Here is a 25,421-nt window from a genome sequence, read left to right on the forward strand (position 1 = left end):
AAATGCCATAGCATACAAGGCTACGGACCAAATGCTGGAATATGGGATTAGAGTAGACAGGGCTTGATGGCCGGCGCGGACACGATGGGCCGAAGGGCCTCTATCCATGCTGTATAACTCTATGACTCTATGAGAATCAGTGTAAAAGGTATAGAGGGCGCAGAATTCTTAAAATGCATTCAAGAGAACTTTTTTAGCCAATACGTAATAAGTCCAACAAGAGAGGGGGCAGTTCTGGACTTAATTTTAGGAAATGAAGCTGGGTAGGTAGAACGGGTATCAGTGGGAGAGCATTTTAGTGGTAGTGAAGATAATTCAGTTAGATTTAGCATAGTTATAGAAAAGGACAAAGATAGAGCAGGAGTAAAAGTTCTCAACTGGGGAAAGGCCACTTTTACTAAGCTGAGATGTGATTTAGCAAAAGTGGACTGGAATCAGCTACTTGAAGGTAAATCAGTGTCAGAGCCATGGGAGGTATTCAAGGAGATAGTGATGATTCAGAGCAAATATGTTCCCACAAAGAGAAAGGGTGGGACTCCCAAATCTAGAGCCCCCTGGATGTCAAGGTGCATACAGGGTGGACAAGGCAAAAAAGGAAATCTTGGGGTCGATTTTAGGATGGCCGAGTGGGTGCGTTGGGGGCGTAGGGGCTCGTAAAATCGAGGAATTCCGGAGCGGGTCCAGAGCCCGGCTCCAACCCGCCCACTTCCAGGTTCCCCAGTGACGGGTTTGGGTGCGCACGCAGCTCCCGCATGCGGGACTCCCACTGGCAATTAAAGCCGGCGGGATGACAATTTACTTGACAGACCTCATTGACGGGCGATTTTGGCAGGGGTGCAATTTTCATGGATCCTCAGCGTGTTTTCCATGCTGTGGGAAACACTCCCTGTTGGAGCAGACGTGTTTCAGTCAGCAGCCAGTGGGAGATGCAAAGAATTTTTTGACAGTTGAGGGGGGGGGGGGGGGGGGGGAGGTAATACCTCATTTATTGCAGCAGGGCACTCTGTCACTTCAGACAAAGTTTTGGCTGCAACACCTTTGTCTTTCCACTCAAAATTATTAATTTATACCCTAAACTCTGCTGTGCAAACACATCTACCTACTTTGCGGACCCTCTCCATCTCACACCGTCAGGATCCAAGGTGGGGGGGGGGGGGGGTGGTGGTGCCATGGCTGTATTCATCACTTCATCCGAGGACAAGCAACATCACCAGCCTCGCCAGGCACGCCGTCCACCTCCGCCACGTGGAGCTCCACAACACAGTGCTGCGCCACAGGCACCTACACAAGATAGTCGTGCAACTACACATACACCCACTGTACGGTGACCCAATGGGTGGCATCGTGTGGGTGTTCATGGAGAACCTCATGAAAGGGACTTATTGCACAAGCCAGTCAAGAATGGCCAAGACGTGGCAATAGTGGTGACAATATATTTAATGAGTTGAAACAAAATCAAATATAAATAAAAAACACGACAATCCGTCAAACACCCTTGCGCATCCTCGTTGTGCTCACGAAACCTTTGCCTAACGCTTCCTACTACTCATACGTGATGCATCAGAGGTAGTGGCAGGTTGGGTGAGGGCGACTGTGAAAGAGATGCATCAGAGGGTGAGTATTCGACAGAGCCACGAGATTGTATGAGGATTGGGTTGAGTGGTAGTGGTGGGATGAGTACTGGGGAGGTAAGTTGAGGATGAGGTTTGAGTGGGTGTGAGGAGTGATGTGATAGAGTAGTGCTGGCAGTGCAGAAGGAGTTGTGGGGTGGGGGCAGTGATGTGGAAGACGGAGTGTAGGGGAATGAGTAAGTGTGCTCACTTTGGCTGATCTAGTTAGGTCATTGAAACGCTTCCTGCACTGCATCCAGGTGCGGGACATGTTGCTGGTGCTGCTGACCTCCTCTGCCACCTCGAGCCAGGCCTTCTTGGTGGCAGAGGCAGGCCACTTCATCCCGTCTGCCGGGTAGAAGATCTCTCTCCTCCTCCATCCATTAAGACCTGGAGTGAGGCATCATAAATCCTGGGAGCAGCCTTTCCCCTAGGCTGCTCCATGCTGTAATTATGGCTGTTTGCTGCAGGAGCAGCATTGGAGGACTGCCCCTTTAGATAGGGCTCCTCCAGCTGAGCCAGTGCTGCAGGTGCGCAGCCCGTCCACACTAGCAGGTTTCCAATGGGAAACCCGAAGCCAAGGTAAATGGCTCCAAATTGTTCGCGATCGTGTGGGGAACCCACCGATTTTACTGGGCGGGTTACCCACGCGCCCAGTCGACCCCCCGCTGCCAACCCACCTCCCTGGTAATATCGGGGCCCTTATGTCTGATACTGAGAGCTCAAAACTGCAGAAAGCCTAGAGGAGTATAGAAAGTGTAGGGGTGAAATTATAAAGGAAATTAGTAAAGCAAAGAGAGGGCATGAAAAAATATTTGCAAGTAAAATCAAGAAAAACCCAAAGATGCTTTATAAATACATAAAGAGCAAGAAGCAAATTAAGGAAAGAGTAGGGCCTATTAGAGACCAAAAAGGTAACCTATGTGTGGAGGCGGAAGGCGTGGGTATGGGTCTTAATGAATACTTTGCATCTGTCTTCACAAAAGAGGGGGACGATGCAGACATTGTAGTTAAGAAAAAGGAGTGTGAAATATTGGATGGGATAAACATGGTGAGAGCAAATGTTAGGGGGATTAGCATCTTTGAAAGTAGATAAATTGCCAGGCCTGGATGAAATGTATCCCATGCTGTTAGGAGAAGCAAGGGAGGAAATAGCGGAGGCTCTGACCATCATTTTCTAATCCTCTCTGGCTACAGGCGTGGTGCTGGAGGACTGCTAATGTTGTACCTTTGCTTAAAAAGGGAGAAAGGGATAGATCGAGTAATTACAGGCCAGTCAGCCTCACCTCGATGGTGGGCAAATTATTGGAATCAATTCTGAGGGACAATATTGTCATTTAGAAAGGCACGGATTAATCAAGGACAGTCAGCATGGATTTGTTAAGGGAAGGTTGTGTTTAACTTGATTGAATTTTTTGAGCAGGTAACAAAGGAGGGTCGACCAGGGTAGTGCATTTGATGTAATCTACATGGATTTTAGCAAGGCTTTTGACAAGGTCCCACATGGCAGATTGGTCAGAAAAGTAAAAGCCCATGGGATCCAAGAAAAGTGGCAAGTTGGATCCAAAAATGGCTCAGTGAAAGGAAGCAAAGGTCAACAGGTGTTTTTGTGACTAGAAGGCTGATTCCAATGGGGTTCCGCAGGATTCAGTACTAAGTCCCTTGCTTTTTGTGGTATATATCAATGATTTAGATTTAAATGTAGGGGGCATGATTAAGAAATTTGCGGATGACACAAAGATAGGCCGTGTGGTCGACAGTGAGGAAGAAAGCTGCAGACTGTAGGTTGCACTAAGAGAGGGTGCAAAGGAGATTTACGAGGATGTTGCCATGACTGGAGCATTTTAGCTATGATGACAGATTGGATAGGCTGGGGTTGTTTTCCTTGGAACAGAGGAAGCTGAGGGGTGATTTGATTGAGGTGTACAAAATTATGAGGGGCCGAGATAGAGTGAATAGGAAGGACCTATTCCCCTTAGCGGAGGGGTCAATAACCAGGGGGCATAGATTTAAAGTGATTGGTAGAAGGACTAGAGCGGAAATGAGGAAAAAAGTTTTCACCCAAAAGGGTGGTGGGGATCTGGAACTCACTGCCTGAGAGGGTGGTAGAGGCAGAAACCCTCAACTCATTTAAAAAACACCTGGACGTGCACCTGAAGAGCCGTGACCTGCAGGACTACGGACCAAATGCGGAAAAGTGGGATTAGGCTGGGTGGCTCATTTCTCAGCTGGCGCGAACACGATGGGTCGAATGGCCTCCTTCTGTGCCGTAAATTTCTATGATCCACTGTGATCTGGACCGAGATTCGTCCAAACTCACTGCACCCAGAATTGTTACGGTAGACAGAGAGGTGTGGGCTGTAACTCAGGTCCCCAAGACGAAAGACAAGCGTGCTAACCTACTGCACCAATCAATCCCATGGCTTTAAATGGCACGGTTCAGGTTGCAGCTCAGCTGCCAAAATACAAAAAATGGTTATACCTGGCTGAGAAGTACTAGGACAGGATAAATACTTCATCATCAAGTGTTTTCATTTTGTAGATAGGCTGTACCTTGCATTAAACATGTATCAATGTAAACATCTGGCTTCGAGCTCTCAACTGAAACTCATCATATGCTCCGGGGGAGAGCGCACAAAGATTTAATACACATTTATCTGTGTGTAGTCAGCATATTTATGATTGGCTATTTTCAATTTCCATGACGAAAGCCAAATCACATCGTGACCAAAGGTTAGCGAACCAAATGTAATTATGAAGTGGAATAGAACAACTGGAGCATCAACAACTTATAATGCCTTTTCATGTTAACTTTCAACTCAGTATGAAAAAACTTCAAACTAAATTTATTGTAAAGATCGCTGTATTCTCATGAAATCTGACTGTTGCTTCCTTAATAATCATTCCATGAATAAGTCACCAACAGTGATTTGTTTAAACTTATCAAATCCTAGAAAATACACTTTGCAAATTTGCAAAAATCTTGACAAGGTTGAAAGACTCAATTTCTGACGCTGCACTTTTAAATTACAATATGTGTAAGTTTACAATCTGCAATATTCTCTTCAGTCTATTGTTACTTAAAAACTTGACAGGCCAGACATTAGATAGAGCTAGGTAGTTAAAAGATTTGTATATAATTAATCACATTCACAAGTACATTAAGGCTGATGTACTGAAAACTAAATATTATTTTTAATTTTTTTTTTATGTACAGGAGTTCAGGCTCTGAAGTTCGTTCTACAAGGTTGGATTCTCAGCATTTCTACAATCAAGATGGCAGTTCACAGTCTGTAATGTCACCTCCTGGTACAGAAATATACTACTGCAATGGATTGGATTTTAAACACCACACAAGTTCTAGGAACAGGGTGGCAATTAAGGCCACACGGTCACAATGGATTCAAAAGTTTTGCAACTCAGTTTATGATCAAAAAGTTTTATTTCTTTAAAACTGTATTCAAAAAGCCATAGAAGGAAGATCTCAGTCAACACTTCCAGCTACCAAATGCTACTACTGAACTTTCCTATTACATCATCAGCATGATCGTGGTGTGATTGAAGTCCCACAGCAGTGAGATAATTCCCACTAATTAATATCTACAAAGACTCCACTTCATTTTTTTTTGATTTTCCATCAAAAGGTGTCCTAATATTAAAAACTATTGGAGTAAGTTTTCAATTGCTAATTCTATACAATTATATAATGAAAAGAACTTTACAAAAATCCTTCAAATCAGTAGGGTTCACATCTAAAAAGAATGGAATTCAAAGTACTGAGCTGCTTTTCACAGTAGGATTAGGATCATATGCTTCTTAGATGTATATTAATTTGCAATACTGTACACGTGTGGGTCACAGGTTGGTTGTGAACAGTACATATCAATGTGCACGAGAAATTACGATTTTCTTCAGTTTCAGATTAGAAGACTACATAAAAGCTACTTCAGAGCCTCAATATTTTTCGAATGTCTGATCTGTAAGCATGATATTTATTTTAGTGAGGCACATAATGCTTGCCAGCAACAGCCTGGACAATCTCTGCCGACAGAAAAACAACAACTTTATACAGAAATATAACACATCAGAACACAGATAATCAAATAGTGCTAGAATATATTAAAGGTCAAATTATCCAGTCAAGATTATGCACTATACGTTAAGAATTTGTCTGACATTGTAAAAAAAATCTGAAACATAAATAAAAGAGCAATTCTAAATAATTTATTCCATATTACTTAATTTAGCACTTTATGATCCCAATCCTACATAACCCGTGTGTTTTTTTGGCTGGGTATTTTGAAGCTCTGTACAACTTCCTGATAATATCAAAGCTGTTATATCCTTTTTCTGAATTTACTAGGTTTATTTTTAAAAATAGAATAAAAATTTAAAAGCTTTTTCCCCCACTTACTTTAAACACCGTGAGTTTTTTTTTGTAAGCTTTTGTATTTCAATAGCTGTTTATGAAAAAACCATCAGAATCAGCCAACCTATGAAAATTGCAAGCTAGCTGGTGCTGAATCTTGAGAAACATTTGACAGTCTGTTTGAAAAAGGATACTACAGCTTTCAAAAGAAAAATAAAAGAGGTGGCTCCTGACAGGTAACAATGAAGATTCCTTTTGCTAAAATGTTTGGGGAACTGAAGTGTCAAAAGTTCACAACTATTCACAGCTCCTTTAATTCACAGTATAAAATGTTTCATGATTAAACAATGCTGGAATTTCATTTCTCCACTCTTCACAAACTACTCAATGTCGCAACCTAAATACTGAAACTTTATTCTGATGTTTTGCGCACTAAAAGAGCCAATGGGGAAAAAACCCGACAGCTAAGCAGTTTTCTCAACCTGCGTTTTTACTGAAATAGGTACTGAAATATGTAAAAATCTATGGATCTAAAACTGTATCAAATAGAATGTTTGCAAGTAATTAAAAAAAAAACAAAGAAAACAGAGTCAAAGATTACACATCGGCTTAGATTTCTTCTCGTCTTGTCAAATGTCCTTTGTGTACTTGGTTCCATTTATAAGACATGGTGATTATTGAAGGGTTGCTAAATTAGCGCAAATGGCAGTGGTCAGATCCTAAAAAGGTATAAAAATCTTCCATTTAATGGTCAAGCAGTAGGGACTTGGAAAGAAGTTGCTCACAGCATTTTCTTTATTTCTGTAAAACAAGCAATGAGGAAGCAATTACCACACAGTAGGCCTAACAAACCACCAAATGTAGAAATTTTTGAATTGTAACCTGTGTAACTTAGCGCTCAAAAATTCTGTAGCTACTTATTCAGTTTTGTATACTAATCAGCAGATTTTTAAATACATATTTCTCTTATCTAAATCACAGCAATCTGCATGATAAGGGGCCAAGCAGCTGACGTCCTTCCAAAGCACCATCAATGCTGTTGCTCAGCTGACGTGGGTGGTGTGGAAGATCTGTTGATTTTCACTCCCTGGGGGGGGGAACATGGTCTCGGCTCAGCATCTCCAACTGCACAAAGGAAACTGCAAAACTTGCTGTGTGGGAAGTTGTGCATCCAAAGCAGCATTTTACCACTCTGGAACACCGAGGCACTGCACAATCTTGCTATCTATCTACAGATGTTCTATAGGAAATGCAACTGTTAAAAGCATAAATCATCTTTTAACGTTGAGTGAAAATGCACATCACGCTACTGAAGTTTTAGACCAGCTACGGATAAAAATATCTAAACCAGGACTATGTAATCAGGCAGTTTTGGATCTGCACCGATTTTCTGTCTGCTGTTCAATAGTACTGATGGGTCTACAACTTGATGTACCCAAGGAAGACATTCCCTGCTACAGCGCAAAATATTGTATTAGCAGTTCAAAACTGAAGTTAACTCACTAGACGTATACTAAATTTGATTCATCGTATAAACACTATATGTAATAGTCAGCAAATCTATCAATTTAATTATTTGCTAAATTTTTTGTTGTCTTTTAGTATGAATATTAATAGCAAAATAAATACAGTCTCTGATTAAAAGCTTTACCTGGCCTTATTCCTCCCCAGCTATCTCTGTCTCTTGATGCACCACTACCTTGGTCACTGACATATCTGGATGCTGCTCTTTGGCTTCTTTGATGGCTTGTGCCAAAGCCTGCCAAAATACAAGAATGTGAAAAGATGAAACATATTTCTAAATATTCATATATTTGCCTAACCATGCAGTTGTTCAAGTATGCTGCTGCAATGTGTTGATTATTTATATATGTGTGATTTTTGTTTTCCATTTCTTCAGAGCGTAAAAATGTAACTTTAAAAAAAAATTCAAAATGTTCACCTACGAAAATGCTGTGCCTTAATTTGAGCAACACAAGAGAAAATAACACTAAAAAGTAACCTTGCATCAAACTGGTAATTTCAGCCTGAAACAGATTTAAATAAAAGTAAGATTGCACTGTACAGGTGCAGCACATTGTGCTACAGCATACTGCACCACAGGGTAGGAGGATTGCGATTCTATAATTAGAAATCTTCCGACCTTGACTGATTCAGGCCAAAGGAAGGATGGGGCATGCTTGAACAATCTCCTTAAGGTGGAAGAAGTCATTGGCTCTGTATGTGCTTATAAACTGTTAAATCTTTACTTCTTCCAGTTCTGACGAAAGGTCATCGACCTGAAACGTTAACTCATTTCTCTCTCCACAGATGCTGCTTGACCTGCTGCGTATTTCCAGTATTTTCTGTTTTTATTTCAGATTTCCGCTGTACAGTATTTTGCTTTTGTCGCGGAAGAAGTCATCCGTGGTCATATTTGCACCTTCTGGCAGCAGGATGTGCGTTGATATTGGTGGAGGCCAGAGGGTAGGTCATCTCTTGGCCAGACCATGGCTCATGCTGTGGGGAAATCTAGTAATTATTTTAATGTGGGGGATAATTCTCTAGACATAACTAATTAAGAATGAAATCTAAGCACATGTTTTTAATTATAAAATCATACGTTACTCACCAACACAAGAAAACAATATTGGGTGCATCTGAGAGGTACTAGTAGATTTTTTGTTGGTATGAAGATTAATATCCTGACCTAAGACAATATTTTCATAGCCTGATAAATGAAATCTAGAAACTCACTGCACAGTTTAAAAAAAAATAATTTTCACCTGATCGTGGTCAACATCAGTATCTCCTGTGATCACAATTCGTTTCTCAATTCTGGTTTCTGAAATTCCCCCTTTAACAGTCTTGGAAAAAAAAGTAAAAATGCAGCTTTAATTCTACTGTATTTAGGCATTAATTTTGGAGGAAAAAAAGTGGGAACAAATAGAGGGGTGTTGAGCCATTCTGCCTCACTGTCATATATCTCCTGATGACTGGTTGAAGAACAGCACTGGTGAACTGCACTGCATTATCTCCTTAATAAATTTAAAAAAACCTTCCAATCTAAATGTGTATACCATATGTATGCAATACATTAGAAATTGTAGATAGGCCATTTTTTGTCACACTTTACCAACAAACAGATCAGATCAGCTATGATCTAACTGAATGGCGGAACGGATTCAAGGGGCTGAATTACCGACTCCTGTTCCTATGTTCCTAAACATTCAACGGAAACCCTTAAGATATTTTAATAATTTTTCCTTACCTTTGTGATCTGAGTAGTTGTAGTGGTGGAGACGGTCTCAGATGTGATAGTCTGCGCACTCATCAATACCCCAGGCTCACAATCACCATTACCATCATCCGTCTGCAACAAATTACAACATACTACTATTGAGAAGCTCATTAAACAGAGGGTACAGTAGTGTAGTGGTTATATTAGTGAACTAGTAATCCAGAGGCCTGGACTAATCTACCATGAGAGTTTGAATTCAGTTTTTTTCTTAAATCTGGAAATAAAAAGCTGGTATTAGTAAAAGTAGTCACGAAGCTGGATTTGTCGTAAAAACCCAACTGGTTGACGAATGTCCTTTAAGAAAGGAAACCTGCCGCCTTTACCCAATCTGGCCCATATGAAACTCCAGTCCCACACCATCATGGTCGACTCTTAACTGCCCTCTGAATTGGCCTAGCAAACCACTCAGTTATATCATACTGCCATGAACTCGCTATCTAACAGCATTGTGGGAACAACTTCACCACACGGACTGCAGTGGTTCAAGAAGGTGGCCCACTATCACCTCCTCAGAGCGAGGGATGAGCAATAAATGTGGCCTAGTTAGCGAAGCCCACATCCTGAGAATGAATTAAAAAAAGGGCAGGTCTATAATACTCGTGAAAGAGCATAGTTTTAAAAGAAACCTAAATAACAACAACTTGCACCGTTAACATAGTAAAACATCCCAAGGCACTTCACAGGAGCATAATCAAACAAAAACTGACACCTAGCCAAAGAAGGAGATATTAGGACAGGGGCTAAGAGCTTTGTGAAAGAGGTAGGTTTTAAAGGAATGTCTTAAAATAAGAAAGAGAGTTGAAGAGGTGGAGGGGTTTAGGGAGGGAATTCCAGAGCTTTGGGCCTAGATGGCTGAAGGCATGGCTGCCAATGGTTGGGGCGAAGAGAGCGCGGGGATGCACAAAAGCGGCCAGAGTTGGAGGAAGGCCGAGTTCTTGGAGGGTTGTAGTGCAGGAGAAGGTTGTAGAGATATGGAGGGGCAAGGCCACAGAGGGATTTGAAAAACAAGAATGAGAATTTTAAAACTGAGGCGTTGGTGGACTGGGAGCGGGACTTGGTATTAGTTAGGATACAGGCAGCAGAGTTTTGGAAGAGCTTAACTTTATGGATTGTGGAAGATGGGAGGCTGGCCAGCAGAGCATTAGAATAGTTGATTCTGTAGAATAATGTTATTCCAGAGCTAACAGACATAGACTAAAATGCTCCAAAAATCATCTTAAGAAAAAGTATAATGAACAGGTAACATAACTAATACTAAACCAGCGACAAAGCTCCAGTTAATAAGGTGCTAAAGTAAATCCGTTAATGTTAGTTTTGTGGGAAAACTATTTTCAGTTTTCTAAATAAAACTGTTGGACAGTAGGACTGAAGGTTGGCATACACATAACATGCAATGGCAGGATGCAGTTTTGAAATTCTTCCCATAGCCAGCTCCTAGTCACTTCCCTACAGGGATAGAAATTCAGAAGCATATTAACCAGAGTGTCTCTTGTACACCCGCTAGCCATGGTTATTGGCAGATACCTGGCAGCAGATTATATGACAGCATGATCATAGAGTAATGCATGGGCATTGTGAGCCCTGAGTGTCAGTAGGCTATTTGACTGTAGAGGGCATCATGGCTGACCCTGAAATACTCCTCACCTGATGTCCACAGATGTGTACTTTCCAATCGGCATTACTAGATAGCAATCAAGAACAGGAACACTGACATCAGCTAGCAGCATAGACTGGGGATCAAACCTGGAAGCTTTCTAAATTTATATGGCTCAGCTCATTCAATAGATAAGCTCAATGAGCTATGAGGCATCCCCTAAAAACATGTTAAACTGAAACACAAATCTTAATTAGATCTTCAAGCTACAATCGAGGCAAGTTCACCTCAGAATAATTTCGAACCTGTGCTGCTTCATAGGTGATGGTCTTCGTTTCAGTGTGAACAACAGGAACTTCATTTGTTGTAATTTCATTTTCAGAGTTGGGCATGTCAGAGATGGTCACAGTTTGAGTCTTTACAAGTGGTGGCTATTCAAACGGGAAAAACAGTAAGCATATTTACTGAAAGTTTTTCAAACAAGCTTTTATACATGCCAACCGAGGTGAATGTTAGCTACATTTGCCAATGGCAAAACAAATAGTGTGGTTACAATACAGTATTGCAGACCACAACAGCACAGTAGCAAAATCTCTTCAGTACCCATTTACTACCTATCCCAAATTACCTTTAGGAATATTGAATTGCATAGTAGCAATGTCAAGCAGCAGGAAAGCAGTGCTGCAACTGGATCAGAATTGCCCTGTTGTAGCGACCTGTACCCTTTTATTTTGCCATTGAGGTCAATTCAGGTTCTATACTGGCACTTATCCAATACAAAACTGGAATATTTATGCGAAAGGAGCATTTCTGACACTGATCGTTTATTTTGTCACGAATATCACTGGTTACCTGTGCTTATTTTTCCATTATTGTTTCATGATTTTTAGGTTTTTTTAAAAAAAAGATACTGGAGAAATGTTGATGGGTCCCCATTCTAGTAGCACGCATTTATGAATAAACAGGTTAACAAGCCAGATCTGACAAGATTCCAAAATGTGCAGGGAACAGGTTAGCCAATATTAATACTGGTTCTAGGAATTTAATAACTTTGTCAGGAAGCTTAGAAACAATATAATTAGTGAAAACACAGTACTAATGAGACAATTTTTCCACTTGTAATATATGACCCTGCAGTAATTATTAAAGAGACACAAGTCTTTTTCTTCCTCTGGAATTCAGCAATTTAGTAAAGATAAAAGGCAGTGACCTCCAATCACCCTGCTCCAAAAATACTTTTCCTACATTTAATATTTTTCAACAAATGTGATCATGGCAAGTGAAAAACGTGAAAATTGTGGGGGGGGGGGGGGGGAGGGGCGGGGAAATCAATAGAAATTTGGAAGTCAATTTGTATCAGTGGTTGCTTTTTTGCCCTATGGAATCATGCAGCCCATATAATACAGAATTGCCAAGTTGGACTTTTTTGAACCATTTGTTATTCCCAGTTGTAGGAAGCAGCTACTCATTGGCCTTGATTACCAACTGTCTTGTTTGAAGATACATCATTCTTCAACTATAATGCTAGGGGGTGAACTGTAGACATTGTAAAAGATTTAGATAATGATAAATGAGTAATCCATTAAATTTAGTAGCAGATTGTTGCTGATAACGCTGACAAAAATGTGCAAAGTCAGTGAGGAAATGAAACTGGATATAAACGTGAATCCCAATTTGTTTTTCGTCAATTTACGGTTGGGAATCACCAGTAAATGCAGAGAAAACACTACATTGTACAACGTGCCAATTTTATGGGGACACAGCCCAAAGCCATCAATGATAAAATAGTTTAACAGAAGGAAGTTTAAAATTCATGACCAATAAACAAGTTGTGTCAGAAAATGCTACCCACTGACAGTCGAGAAGGATCATTATTTGATGTCTATTTTTCTTATATATAGACGAAATAAAGTGTTAAGCATTTCTACCGCCACCGTATATACTCATCGTTAATTAATCACCATGCAAAAGGCAACATTAGTAGAAGAGGAGCAGGTCATAGTTGAAGTACAAAATAGATTAGACAAAGACAAAATCTGTTGTGGTTTCCAAATTTGATTGTAAGTCATTTGAAAAATACTTCATCAAAATTTCCCAGTGTCTAGAAACCATTGACACTGAAGCAAGCAAACACCAAACAACCATTTTCTTTCCATAAGACAGATGCAATATCTAAATCGTATTTTGAACATATCTTAACATATAGTCAGATTTTATAGGGAGTTAATGTTAAACCAACATGCTGCAGTGTCTTGGTTTTATGTTGGAAAATAAATCAAATGATGGGAGTTGAAAGGACCTTCTGGTCTCCTAGATTCAATGTTACCTGAAAGCAGCGGATTAGCTGAGGAGGTTCATGGTAATGACACACATCGCCATTTATCTTTAAAGGTTGTTCTCTCTGTTCCCCTTCCTTCAGTTGGTAGTTTAGTTGAGGAGCAGCAGAGCTCGAGAGGGCCTTTGCTATAATCTCCTCTGAAGCCTCAGCCTGCATATCCAGGCCTATATCTGACCTGTTTTGCCACTTCAGCTCCTTGCTTTGAAGGAGGTACAATTCTTCCTCCTCCTCGCTGCTACTCACAGAGGAAGGGATAGAATCCCGTCTCTGTGGAGACTCCGTTGGGTCGGCCACTTGGCTTGTGTTGAAGCCCTTTTCCTGCTTCAGTCCCTCTATTTCTGCCTTGTGATCAACTTTTACACACTCTGACTGCTCTTCCAGTTCAGATTTCAGACTGTCATCCACATTCTACAAGAAAATGGGCAGAAATAAGGCCTAAACAAAAATAAGGTCAAACACAACTGTAGTTGAATCAAGGTGCCAAGAAATATAGAAACTTCCCATTTTTTTGTGTTTTGTGCTATATTGAGAAGACTCATTGTGCTGAATAAATCATTGATGTCAATTTGGACTCTAGCTACAATAATGACTCAACCCTCAGTTACGTTGAAGCAATGCAAGAGAAACTCATAGAATTTCAGCAAATGACTGCATTTGTAAAGTGAAATGCAACAACTTCATCTGGAACATTCAACAGGAAATTGAGTAATGTTCTATACAGCTCTATCTGCATTTTTACAGATAACGCCATGTCCCCTGATAAAGACTTGTTTTATTATACCATATTTTGCTATACTCGGTGTGCTACCTAACGGGAAGCTCCAATTCTCAGGTCACTTTTATACGTAGCTTGGACCAACATTAAATCAGACCACAGTTACACTTTACAGATAAACTATTAATGGAAATGGGTACCTTCTGCAATAGTAACGTCACATCTTCCTAATGAAAAGAACTTGTAAAACCAATTCAATATCTATCAGCACTGAACTCAAGCACCACAATTTATTCATATCCACATTATGGAGTTTGTAGTCCTCCTCCTCTGCCCCACTTTGCTCTTCCTGAGTTGTTCCCAAATAAACAGAAGCCATCAGCTTCAAGCAAGAGGATGCAATCTATACCAAACCACTATGGAGGAGAGGCAATTTGAAAGTAGCATTAGTTACAAGACCTCTCTGGAAATATCTAACAAGGAAATAACAGATTAGAACTTCTCTATTTTAAGGCTCCCTATAGGAGGTAGCAGTTGTGCATTTTGAAAACTACACTGTAAAATAGCTTACATTTCTGAACACTTGAGGGTTATTTCAGGGGTAATACAAGGATCAATATTGAGGACAATATATAACAGGACATGTAGCCAACAAGGAGACTTGACTCAGGAAATAAGCTTGCCCACATCTACTTTACCAGTTATAAACTTAAGATAGCATAATAAAAGTTATACACATCAATGTTACAAACTAGTGGTTACAAGTTAAACATCCCGTGGTTAATGGATACTTGAATTTGATGAATTTCACCAATTTTCAATTAAGGTCTCTAGGTAGGAAATCTTACATACTATTTCACTTTCTTTGGGGGTGAGGAAGAGCCTTGTTACCCTCTCACTTTTTTGGGAGGGGGAAGAAGAGTGCACACACTGTTGAAAATAAAGAAAGCTGGGTCAAGTACTTCTACACTACCAGCTACTGATGAATGTGTGAAAGCAAGAGGCTTTGACAAGAAAGTACGTTCTTGAATACTGGAAGAATAAAAAGTAGTAAGTGAGAATAAAACATATATAGCACCTGAGGGTGTGAAATAGAGCAAAGCAAAGCAGATTTATTTGGAGTCCGTGTCTGTCCTTCACGGATGGTCTTCTCGGGTGTTGTACATGGGAAGTAGGTTGCCTGGAATATTGCTGGCTTTTCATTGGTACGCAAATGTCCATATAGGCCTTCTATTAATTTCTAGGCAGTCAGTAGGAAAGAGTGGAAAAAAGGGAAAGGAAAAAGAAGAGAAAGTAATAAGCTCAGTTATAGACATCAGAAAAAAAGAGGGATTCATTTTAAGGCTAAAATGATAGCAAGACTTAAACATGACGTGCTTTTCACTTGCTTTCCTTCTTTTGGAAGACAGTTGTTTCATGCAACTTACTCGATATAACAGAATGTCACAAAATAGGCAGTGGTATCTGGATGTTATTTCATTAGCATAACTGAGCAGATTTTGCAGCTTAAATATGCATCATATGTGACTCTACAGCCCTCTTTCCAAATATAGTAACACTACAGGCTGAGTATAAAACTGAAATGTGTAACGTTTGATCTTAAAATAATTAATAGCCGTTTAAGTATATGCCACCTAGAAGGTCCTTTAATCTAACCCTTCCCCAAAACACAACAACTTTTAAGGGTTAAAACAGATGGATGAACCAGACAGAATTTTTGAAGCTTCAGTATCCCTTTTCTGAATCTTCGAAGAGTTATTTGGCTGCGTCACAGTTTCATTCATCTAAATTGCTGAACTAACCCATTTACTGAAGGTCCCATTTCTAAATCAGCTTGTCTAAAGTGATTATTATTTTGTTGATCTTAAACATTTGTGGCACAGAACTAACACTTGCTGACAAAGGGATACTGCAGCTTAAAGGAGCATCCATATAACAAGCAGGCATGCTGTGAAATATAAACCAAATTACAGACCCACTGCAGAAAGCAACATAAACTGCAAACGTATCTGATGTTATATTGGGTAAACATATGCCATAATAATAGGGTTTAAAATACTTGGGTGCCCATCAAATTTATTTTGGGAGACCCAGAAGGGTAAACATCTTAAGACTCCATTGATCACACTGTAAGCAACAAAATATTAAACACTGATATTTACTGGATTCTATTTCAAAATTACACATACATGCAAACCCATGAGCCTTTGAAGTTTAAAAAAAACAATTGCAAAGGAACAAGTAGCAACCTAGCTAGCTACCAGATTTACTACAATTACAAATGTTTTGAGGTAGATTGCACAAGAGGTGATATTTAGGTGAGATATCATCTAAAAACAAAATAAAATGGAGGAACATCAAACAGATTATCTTAACCTACATTGAGTGCCCAGCTGACATTTAACTGAGATGATTTTTTTTAAAACAGTGATTCTACTTAATATTGTCAACAAAATTTTCAGTAGGAAAGTGCAATGATTTTGACCCCAAATTGATCACAAATGAATTTTAGAAAATTAATGATCCAAGAATGATCTGACATGATGAATTAAAGTATTGAAATATTCTCTACCTAAATAATAGAAATGCAACATAAAACTTAGCAGCTTATCAAAAACATTACTTTAGAATGCCATAACATTTAAAGGGCTCTCTGATATTGTTACAGCAGATTCTACAAGCAGTGAGTAAACTCTGCACTAATACAGGAAACAGCTGATTAAAGCACCATGTGATAGATGAAGTTTTAAATCTGTTTGAAGTTCGCTGTTCCAGAGTAGAATCTAGTCAAATCATACATAACAACAACCTTTAACGTGTTTGGGTTAAATGGCTTGCATCTTTTTGCCATACTGTATCTTTTAAATTGACTATGTTGGTAACTTTTCAATACGACAAAATCTTTTAAGTTTTATATTTTATAACATTGTGCCATTAATAGAGGATGAAGTATAATTAGGAAAGCTCCACACTGAAATAGGGAACAAATAAGTGTTAAAAAATGCTTGAGATGATTTAAAGTAATTAATGGTTTGGTCTAAATCAATTTTACATCTACTTGGGCCAATCTTTCTCCTCTGACAGTGCTACTGATGAGATATAATTAAAATGGATTGTAACTGACTAGATCAACTGCACCACATCTCATGTTCAAAGCATCAAAAAATGACCATCTGTTACCAATAACGTTTTCTGCCTACAAAAGAAACTCAGTTTAAGGTTGTGCATGCCACAGTCAGAATTTTGACATTCAGTGCAACAGAAAGCATGCACATGGGGCAAAAATGGCTTTATGTAAAAAAAAATCTGACAGAATAGTAACATTTGCTTACATCCACATCTCAAACACTAGTCATTCAGATGGACACCATGCATTTTCACAAGTATTTTAACCCCTCTTGGGGAAAAAAAGTGCCAACTTTAATGCTTTGACGATCTTGTTACTTTTAATAATTAAAAGGCATCAATCAAAGTAAAGGCCTCAAAAACAGATTAACGAGTGCATGGCTATTTGGCCAACAGAAAGCAAGCTAAACGTGGTATCACTTGGCAAAACTTTGCAATTAGTTCAGGTTCAGTGGGAAAGGAAAACAAACTGTACTAAAGCAAATTAGAGGCTCTTCCTTGACCTACGTAGACTGCAGTTTTTCAAAGTAATCTACAATTACAAATCCTAGCCCCATTTAATTCTGAAGGTAGAAGAAAATTAAAGTTATAACATATGTCTACCTGCTCAGGGTATCTGACCCAAAACCTGATGCCCTGTAGTAACAGTTCAAGTTATGGCTGCTTCAATTATACTAAAGATACATTGCCAAGGCCCACCCTAAACAAAACCATTAAAAAATGGTAGCACAGCGCAATATAAATTACTGTTAAAAATTGTAGTATAATATACTTGTACATAATCCACAGTGCCAAAAGAAAACTTCTCTGCATGATAATTCTACACAAAGTTTGTGTAAAGTGTTCAAGTACAAAATACAAGTTTTGTTTGAACATCTTGAACAGCTGCCTAAGTAGGTCAAGATAAGGATACTGTGTCGATCACCTCCATTCCAAGCAAAAACAAATCATTGCTTATTTACATCTGGTATAGCCAATGTGTCAGCTACAAAGCCATAAAACTGAAATATAAAACTGCATTGCACATAGCACTTAGGAGCACTCACCAGTAACAACTGTAGTTTCAACTGTTGGGTATTCAACATAGTGAAGGGACACAGTAGGAATGCTATAGTAAAGTGCTTAGTTAGAAAGCATATATACAGCAGCAGTTTGTTATTGTTGGTATGGATGAACTGGGTCGAAAACCCACTACCCATGTACACAAAAACTCCATAATCGACAGGAGCCCCATTCACGATTGCAATTTAACCCAGGCATTCCATACTTAAGATAATACATACAAGATACTTTTCTCACTTCAGTTTTTCATTTGTAATCTCACCAGGAGGAATGTGGCTCATTGGTCAAATTGCCGTATGTAGCAGAAAATGTGAGCGTCACAAGCAGAAGCCGTGTTACAAAATCCTATAAAAATAACTGGCTTGTTTTGATGTGATTCTACATCTGTACAATGATGTAATTTATAGCGACATATGGTGATAAATATATATTATATATTGAATACTGGATAGTTGAGGTGAATTACAGACCTGGTCCACGGTCAGTTAGAAACCACACTACAAGCCCAAACACAAATACTTGTTATTCATCTTGTGTCCATCATTTTGTATAACACACAAGCAGTTTTCATACTGTGTGTAAAATCATGTGCCCAGCGGAACAAATCCAATTACCGTTACAAAAAAAAAAGAAATTGCATATGCTGTTTCACTGCAAAATACTTTGAGAAAATACAGACAAGGGCAATTTCAGAATGCACAGGGAGGTAAATTGTGTAAAGTTTATAAAATAACTTTATTTTTGTCTATTTTAGAAATCTTAAAGTGTCTTTAGTAATGAGTGGGGATAAATCTTGCTTCACCACAACTTTTAGAATATAACTTATTAAAGGGCAGCCATAGATTAATATCACATATATGGTTTAGATCACCATCTCAATTACAAGGATTGTATAAAGGACAGCAGATCATAATTTTACATTAGTTTCAGGACCACAGAATAATATTTTAAGACTCATGGGGGCTTTTTAAGCATATCCTACAAATTGCAGGAGTGCAAACTGCAAAAATCAGCATGCTATTTCAGTTGGAAGAAGTGTCATACAAGTCAACTTAGCACTTCTACAGCTGACTGGAAAAATCGTCTCATTCAATGCCTCCCAATGAAATGTAGACCGGGATTGTGTAAGGTGATTTCTTATCAAGCAGCACATTACATATACTTGATATTTAAAATATACCAATCAGCTACAGTGAAAAGGGACAAAATGAGTGTATAGCAGACCTGAACCTGAATTGAAAGTTATTGTTTTGATTTTATATGTGTATGTACAAGCAAGGATATCTCAGCTTAAATTTTTGTAACACATCAGAATTTTGCACAGCTGATGCTCATGTCTGTAGTGATCATTTTCTACACAATTATACAGGCTGCTGTGAAATTAGGCTTGGCATCATTAGTACACTGAAGAGAATATACAAAAAAAACCTTCTGACTCTGGATTACTGACTGAGAATGCAATCATGTCACCCATAAAATAAAAATTTGAAGATTCAATTAAAGTTTACGTAGTACATGCCATAAAGAATGGTTCCATTTATTCCAGAGGAGCAAGCTACAGCTGATCTTAATTAAACCGTAACCAGGAATGAACAAGCAAGCTTAAAGTTGTTTAGTGTGCTTTGTTTTAAAAAAGAGACTGTCTCATTTAATAGAAATCAAGGCTATTCAATATTCTAACCCTAATTAGTTAAAGCCTAGCTTTCATTCCCCAAAGTCCAATGCACTGATGTTTATAAGCATATATAACTATTAAAACTACATAGCCAAATACAGTAATTCAGCATGTTGAGCAATTAATGCACAAAGAAAACAGAAATTTTCCACTTTCAAAATGTGCTCTCTGTTATCCTTACACGCCCTCTGTTCTCTGTACTGCAGCTATTACCAGTTTTGTGTCACTGTGCCAATCTAGAACAGCCTGTTCTTCTCTATCAAACACAGGTAGTGCATGAGAGAATGGAACTTTTTCTGTATTTGCAGATCAGGATATTAAATTTACATGTTGGAGCTGCAAAAAATATCTGGTTAAGTATATGAGTCAAGGAAAGATGATCATTTACAGACTCTTCAAGTGGTGGCAGCATGCTATGTTTTAACATCTAAAGTCAATGAACTTAGTAGGTTTTCTATGCAACTATAATTTATTCAATATAATATACCGATTAGACATTTAGAAACTCTTGTCACTAGTACATGAAGAACTTCCCATTTTAAAGAAATGACAATACACAGATATCTACAGAATGTCCCTTCTCATTGAGACATCCACTACAGTGTACACTTCAGTCTAATCAACAAGTTGATTCCATAGTTTGAGCAAGCCGGGTACCCCCATTCTACTGCAATCACCTCATCAAACTGTGTAGGATGCCCCCCTGATGTCCAAAGCCCAGATTAATAGTAAATTACAATCAAAATAATTAATATTAATAAGACAGAAAGCTCCATACGATAACCGGAATATTCAACAAAGAATATGCAAAAATATTTAACTTTTATATCTAAACTTCACAGCCGACTTATGGCTTTACATCTGAGCTGGATCCCATGTTGAATATTTTATAAATCCAGCAGCAATATCCTTGACACTCTTAATATAACACAATACTTTATACTCAATTTCTCAGTGATCAACTGTAAATTTGAACCACACTAAAGGACCATAAAGTAAATATGGACTAAAATGCCACTGAACAAGATAAAATATGGCCACTCCAATCTTACCATCCCTTCCTTCTCAATTAAATTTTAAAAAAAAATATACAGTAGTATATAAAATCTAATCCTGGGAAACTTATTTGTTTAATTTTTATAAACAGGTTTTCTCTGAAGGTTTAGGAGGTCATTTGAAACATCTGATTGGCTTATAGCCGCATAACTTATTCCCAGTCAATATATTGGTTTTACTTATTTTTCATAAATTGCTGGGACACTGTATGGTTACAGGATGCTGACCTGGTTAACATGTAACTGTGTAAATTAACAAAGCTTAAACAATGCATTGATTTATCAGCACAGTTCAAAAGAAAACAATAAGCCTGCTGATCAGATTTTCATGATGTAGTGTTTATTTTTCTTACATATGTACAAGAAAAAAGAAATCCAGGAATATACAAAGATCCGCTGAAAGGGTTATATGCTATTCTGAGGGATAAAACATATTGACAACTTGCTCTAAGTTAATGCGGTAGCGTCTGGAAAATTGTTTATCTGAAATACTTGATATGAGCATAGAATTCCGTTGTACCATTCCCATTCACTCGTATATAAACCATGACCCAAGATACAATTTCTTTGCAAATTATTTATGTATTTATCACCTGGATTCAACAGGGTTACATAAATAATACTAAAAGATGCAAACTACAATTTAAAGTCATAATCTGATTATTCTCCATAAAAGTTATTTGCAGAGAAAAATAAACTGAGGAAACGGGAGTCTTTAAAGTCCTAATGGCACTGATTATTTCATGATTCTGCCAGCCAGTCTCAGACTTTTTTCTCTTAAACTTTGCATTTTTGTGAGTAAGCATCTTGATTCCATCAAGGAACTCAACAATCCATTATTAACTAATCAGTATCAGACTGATTTTGTTTTGATTTGTTTTGTTCAAAACACATGTATAAAAACATAACCAAATTACTAAACTTCAATCTAGAAATAAATTACAATTTCAATTATTACTTACACGATGACTGTAGTCTCTACTTTAGCGTTATTGCTTTTTCCAAGAACCTACTTTTAAATTACTAATACAGTACAAATTCATAGGTTGCCATTCATCACACTGCTGTAGGACTGTAACTACCAAGGTTACTAAACTTATTACAAAATATCAAAAAAAAGAAACTCCATAATACATTCATTTTTGCCTGTCTAGCTCACTTTTATTGCCGGCAAATGTACTTCGTCCCACAAACTAATTTATCTCTCTCTCCCACTTCCCCAGGCCCGGACTTTATCTTGCTTAATACACTTTCTAATGTCACTATATATGCATCTGCCTCCTGCTCTCCACTTCTTCCCCTCTCTCAAATATCCTTACTGCAATCTATATTCCAGATGCCACATCCAGTGACAGTCATGTGACATTAGTGAAACATCTGTCCACCAATGTGGAAGACCAGTAGAAAAAAAAACTTTTATAAAGAACATTTATGTAAACTGGTATCATAGATGAACTTGTGCAGCTAGTGATAAACTTGTAGACTCAATTGAATAGAACATATTTATGTAGTAACATAGCCTCACACGAAGACTCTTGTGGCATCTTACTGGTATTCTCTAGAATGTGAACTTAATGACAGTCACAACTATTTTCTCTTCCTTCACTACTGCAGTAATGTGTGTTGGCTAATAATATTCAGATATTTGACAATATTCCAATGACTACTGATGCAGACACACCGGCTAGGTTACTTTTATGACAACTTACTCAGTCTTACAATTCCTTGAATATTCTTGTAGATGCTACATACTGGTTTATCTTCTGCAAGCCAATGAGGAATTTCACTACTTGAAGATATAAATTCATCAAATATACCTCACATTTGGCAACTCCGTGTCCCTTTCTCACAGACATTATTTAATTGACCGTGCTACATTAACTTTCAAAGCCAACCATCAGCCTAGCAACTGTCTCAAGTAACAAATGCCCAATTCTGATCTACTGTCTTGCACAAAATACTTCCAACATCAAGCACACTTTCTGATATCTACTTTAGTAGTAAGAACATGCAGCTTACACAAATCACAAAGTAATGACACCGGTTAATAAGGCCACAAAAAAACCAAACCAAGCACTGGGGTTAATTTCTAGAGGTACAGAATTGAAAAGCAGGGAAGTTATGTTAAACTTGTATAGAACCTTGGTTAGACCACACTGTGCACAGTTCTGGTATCCATATTATAAAAAGAATATTGGAGAAAGTGCAAAAAAGATTCACAAGGATGATACCAGAACTGAGAGGATATACTTATCAGGAAAGACTAAACAGGCTGGGGCTCTTTTCTCTACAAGAGAGAAGGCTGAAGGGTCAGCTGATAGAGGTCTTTAAGATAATGAAAGAGTTTGATAGGGTAGACAGAGAGAAAACATTTCCACTTGTGGGGCAGTCCAAAACTAGAGGTCATCAATAGAAGATAGCCACTAATAAATCCAACAGGAATTCAGGAGAAACTTCTTTACCCAGTGATAAGCATATGGAACATGCTACCACAGTTAAATTCCAACTTACTTTTCAAACCATACGGTAACTTGCTGGGTAAGTAATCTGAAGCACACCCACTCTAGCTGAACAAATTCCAATACGAAAAAACTCCTACATACTGCCACAGTTTTTGCAATTACAGCAGCTATGGAATAAAATTATGCATTTTCTTCTGATCTACTCACATATATGCTTAGCAATAAGGACTACTACATTCTTCTGCAACTTCAGTCACCTGCCATTCCTCAAAAGAATGCTTATTTATACTTAAAACGCAAGAATAAAAGTTGGCGAACCCAACAGCACAATAAATTGGGCCATAACTGGAGCCAAAACAAAGCAAGACATCTAATAATTTCACCAAAAGCACAGTTTGCATGGCATTGTGAAGCATAGTTTGATTCATAGGGCAGTCAGAGTGTATTTTCAAGTGTGCTGTATTAGGGAAGAATGAACAACCTAAAAACTTGTAGCAAAAATAACGTATGGCCATTTTTCCTTTATGAACAAAAAGAAACTTCCTCAATCATTTTCTCAAATCCCTCTTTAACCTACTGTTCCATTTACATAAATCAGCCTCTATTTAGTCTAAATCCAGCATTCCACCCACTATCTGCTCTATTCCTCTGTAATGACTAACTTTCTACATCATGAAGCACAACCACAGAAATCTCAACTAAAAAAAGCATACACACAATCTAACTGGATCCTGCCAAGCCTGCTTTTCTTTAAGATCCACACTCAAATTTGGGGCAAAGCTTACTTGGTTAAGCCAAAACTGACATGGTAACTTTCTTGTTTAAACCCACAACTGTCAACAGTATGTATACTAACACAGTAAGTCAGACTGTATAACATTTTCTTTGGGGACCATGTAAAAAGCACATTCAATACAACTTAATGAAGGAGGGAAGTAATATACATTAGTGGTCATATTCAATCAACAGCATTATAGTGCGACACAACTAAATTATATATTTAAACCTTAGTATTCATTTGGGTTTGCAGACTAGGTTTAGATTAAACTTCAATTCTTGTTGGGGTCCCAAAAATATTTGGATGTCAATTTGTTTGCATTTTATTATACTGCAGAGCTGAATGAAGCAAATCCTGTTATCAGATGCAAAATTTTAGTTTAATGTCTCTCAAAGCCCATTAATGTAACAAAGCAGAAATACTAAGGAAAGTTAAAGTTGCATAACTACCATCCAACCCACTCCCTCATGTAACCACCACCCAACCCACCCCCTCACGTAACCACCACCCAAATCCATCCCCACAAAAAAAATGTTTATTTTATTTCAGATGTATTCATTAAGACAATGGGCTGATGAAGCAAGGGAAGAATCCAGATTTGAATCTGTATAATTACATAAAAAGCACCAATCACTAATTGCTGAATGGAAAATTATGATCGAATGCAAAAAAGCCCATCTTTGCATTACGTAAATGGCTAATAACTGAAACTGTTCTCATTCAATACAAATATTCCATCTCCTCAAACACTTTGGAGCATTATGAATTTGAGAAAAATCACTCTCAAACTGCAGGCACTGATAGGAGGTCTGCACATGTGAATGACACTACATAACTTTCTCAAGCCCGTCTCAGTCCTAAGAAACTAGCTCTTTGGCTATGTAGGCAGCAGTAACGCTGATATTGGGTGTGGATACTCTAGTTGCCTAGTTTCCCTCAGTCACATATATAAACACAAAGAAGGTCATTCAGCATAAGTCTAATCGGTGTCATATGCTTTCCAAATTGGAGCAAATTTTTTTTTAAATAAAGGAGTTCTTGCTCAACTGGGCAGGAGCTCCATTTCGAGGAGTAATGAACATTTACTTTTTAGGCAACTTCCACCAATACTTTAAAAGTCCAGGGCAGCAGGACAAGAGGGCACAAGTTCAGGGCTGAGAGGGCAAATTTAGGACAGATGCCAGGAAATATTTCTTTACACAGATGGAACAACATCTAGAAGGATGGTTGAGACCAGGACATTGGAGTCATGCTAGCTAGATGCTGTAATGTGAAGATGGTCGAGTTGGTATTCTAGAAGGGTGAGATTAAATGGGCCAAACGGACTTCTTCATCTGAACATGAGCTGCTACTCGTG

At 38.3% G+C, this 25,421-nt stretch overlaps 1 protein-coding gene across 10 annotated transcripts in view; it reads right to left on the reverse strand.

Moving 5' to 3' along the window:
- Nucleotides 1-7,630: 7,630 nt before the first annotated feature.
- The window catches only part of LOC137342698 (protein 4.1-like), a 108,137-nt gene continuing 90,346 nt past the window's right edge, over nt 7,631-25,421 (reverse strand). For 4 of the 10 annotated variants that reach the window (XM_068006808.1, XM_068006814.1, XM_068006811.1 and 1 more), the window contains 5 exons: nt 13,180-13,599; nt 11,141-11,284; nt 9,230-9,331; nt 8,745-8,825; nt 7,631-7,738 (listed from right to left, as the gene is read on the reverse strand). In XM_068006808.1, coding sequence (XP_067862909.1) covers nt 7,637-7,738; nt 8,745-8,825; nt 9,230-9,331; nt 11,141-11,284; nt 13,180-13,599 — 849 coding nt within the window. In that variant the 3' untranslated portion in view covers nt 7,631-7,636. The remainder of the gene's footprint in view (nt 7,739-8,744; nt 8,826-9,229; nt 9,332-11,140; nt 11,285-13,179; nt 13,600-25,421) is intronic. The other 6 variants (XM_068006816.1, XM_068006817.1, XM_068006809.1 and 3 more) reach the window with 5 other exon arrangements.

The sequence above is a fragment of the Heptranchias perlo genome, chromosome 26 (assembly GCF_035084215.1).
Source record: "Heptranchias perlo isolate sHepPer1 chromosome 26, sHepPer1.hap1, whole genome shotgun sequence".
NCBI lineage: Eukaryota > Metazoa > Chordata > Chondrichthyes > Hexanchiformes > Hexanchidae > Heptranchias > Heptranchias perlo.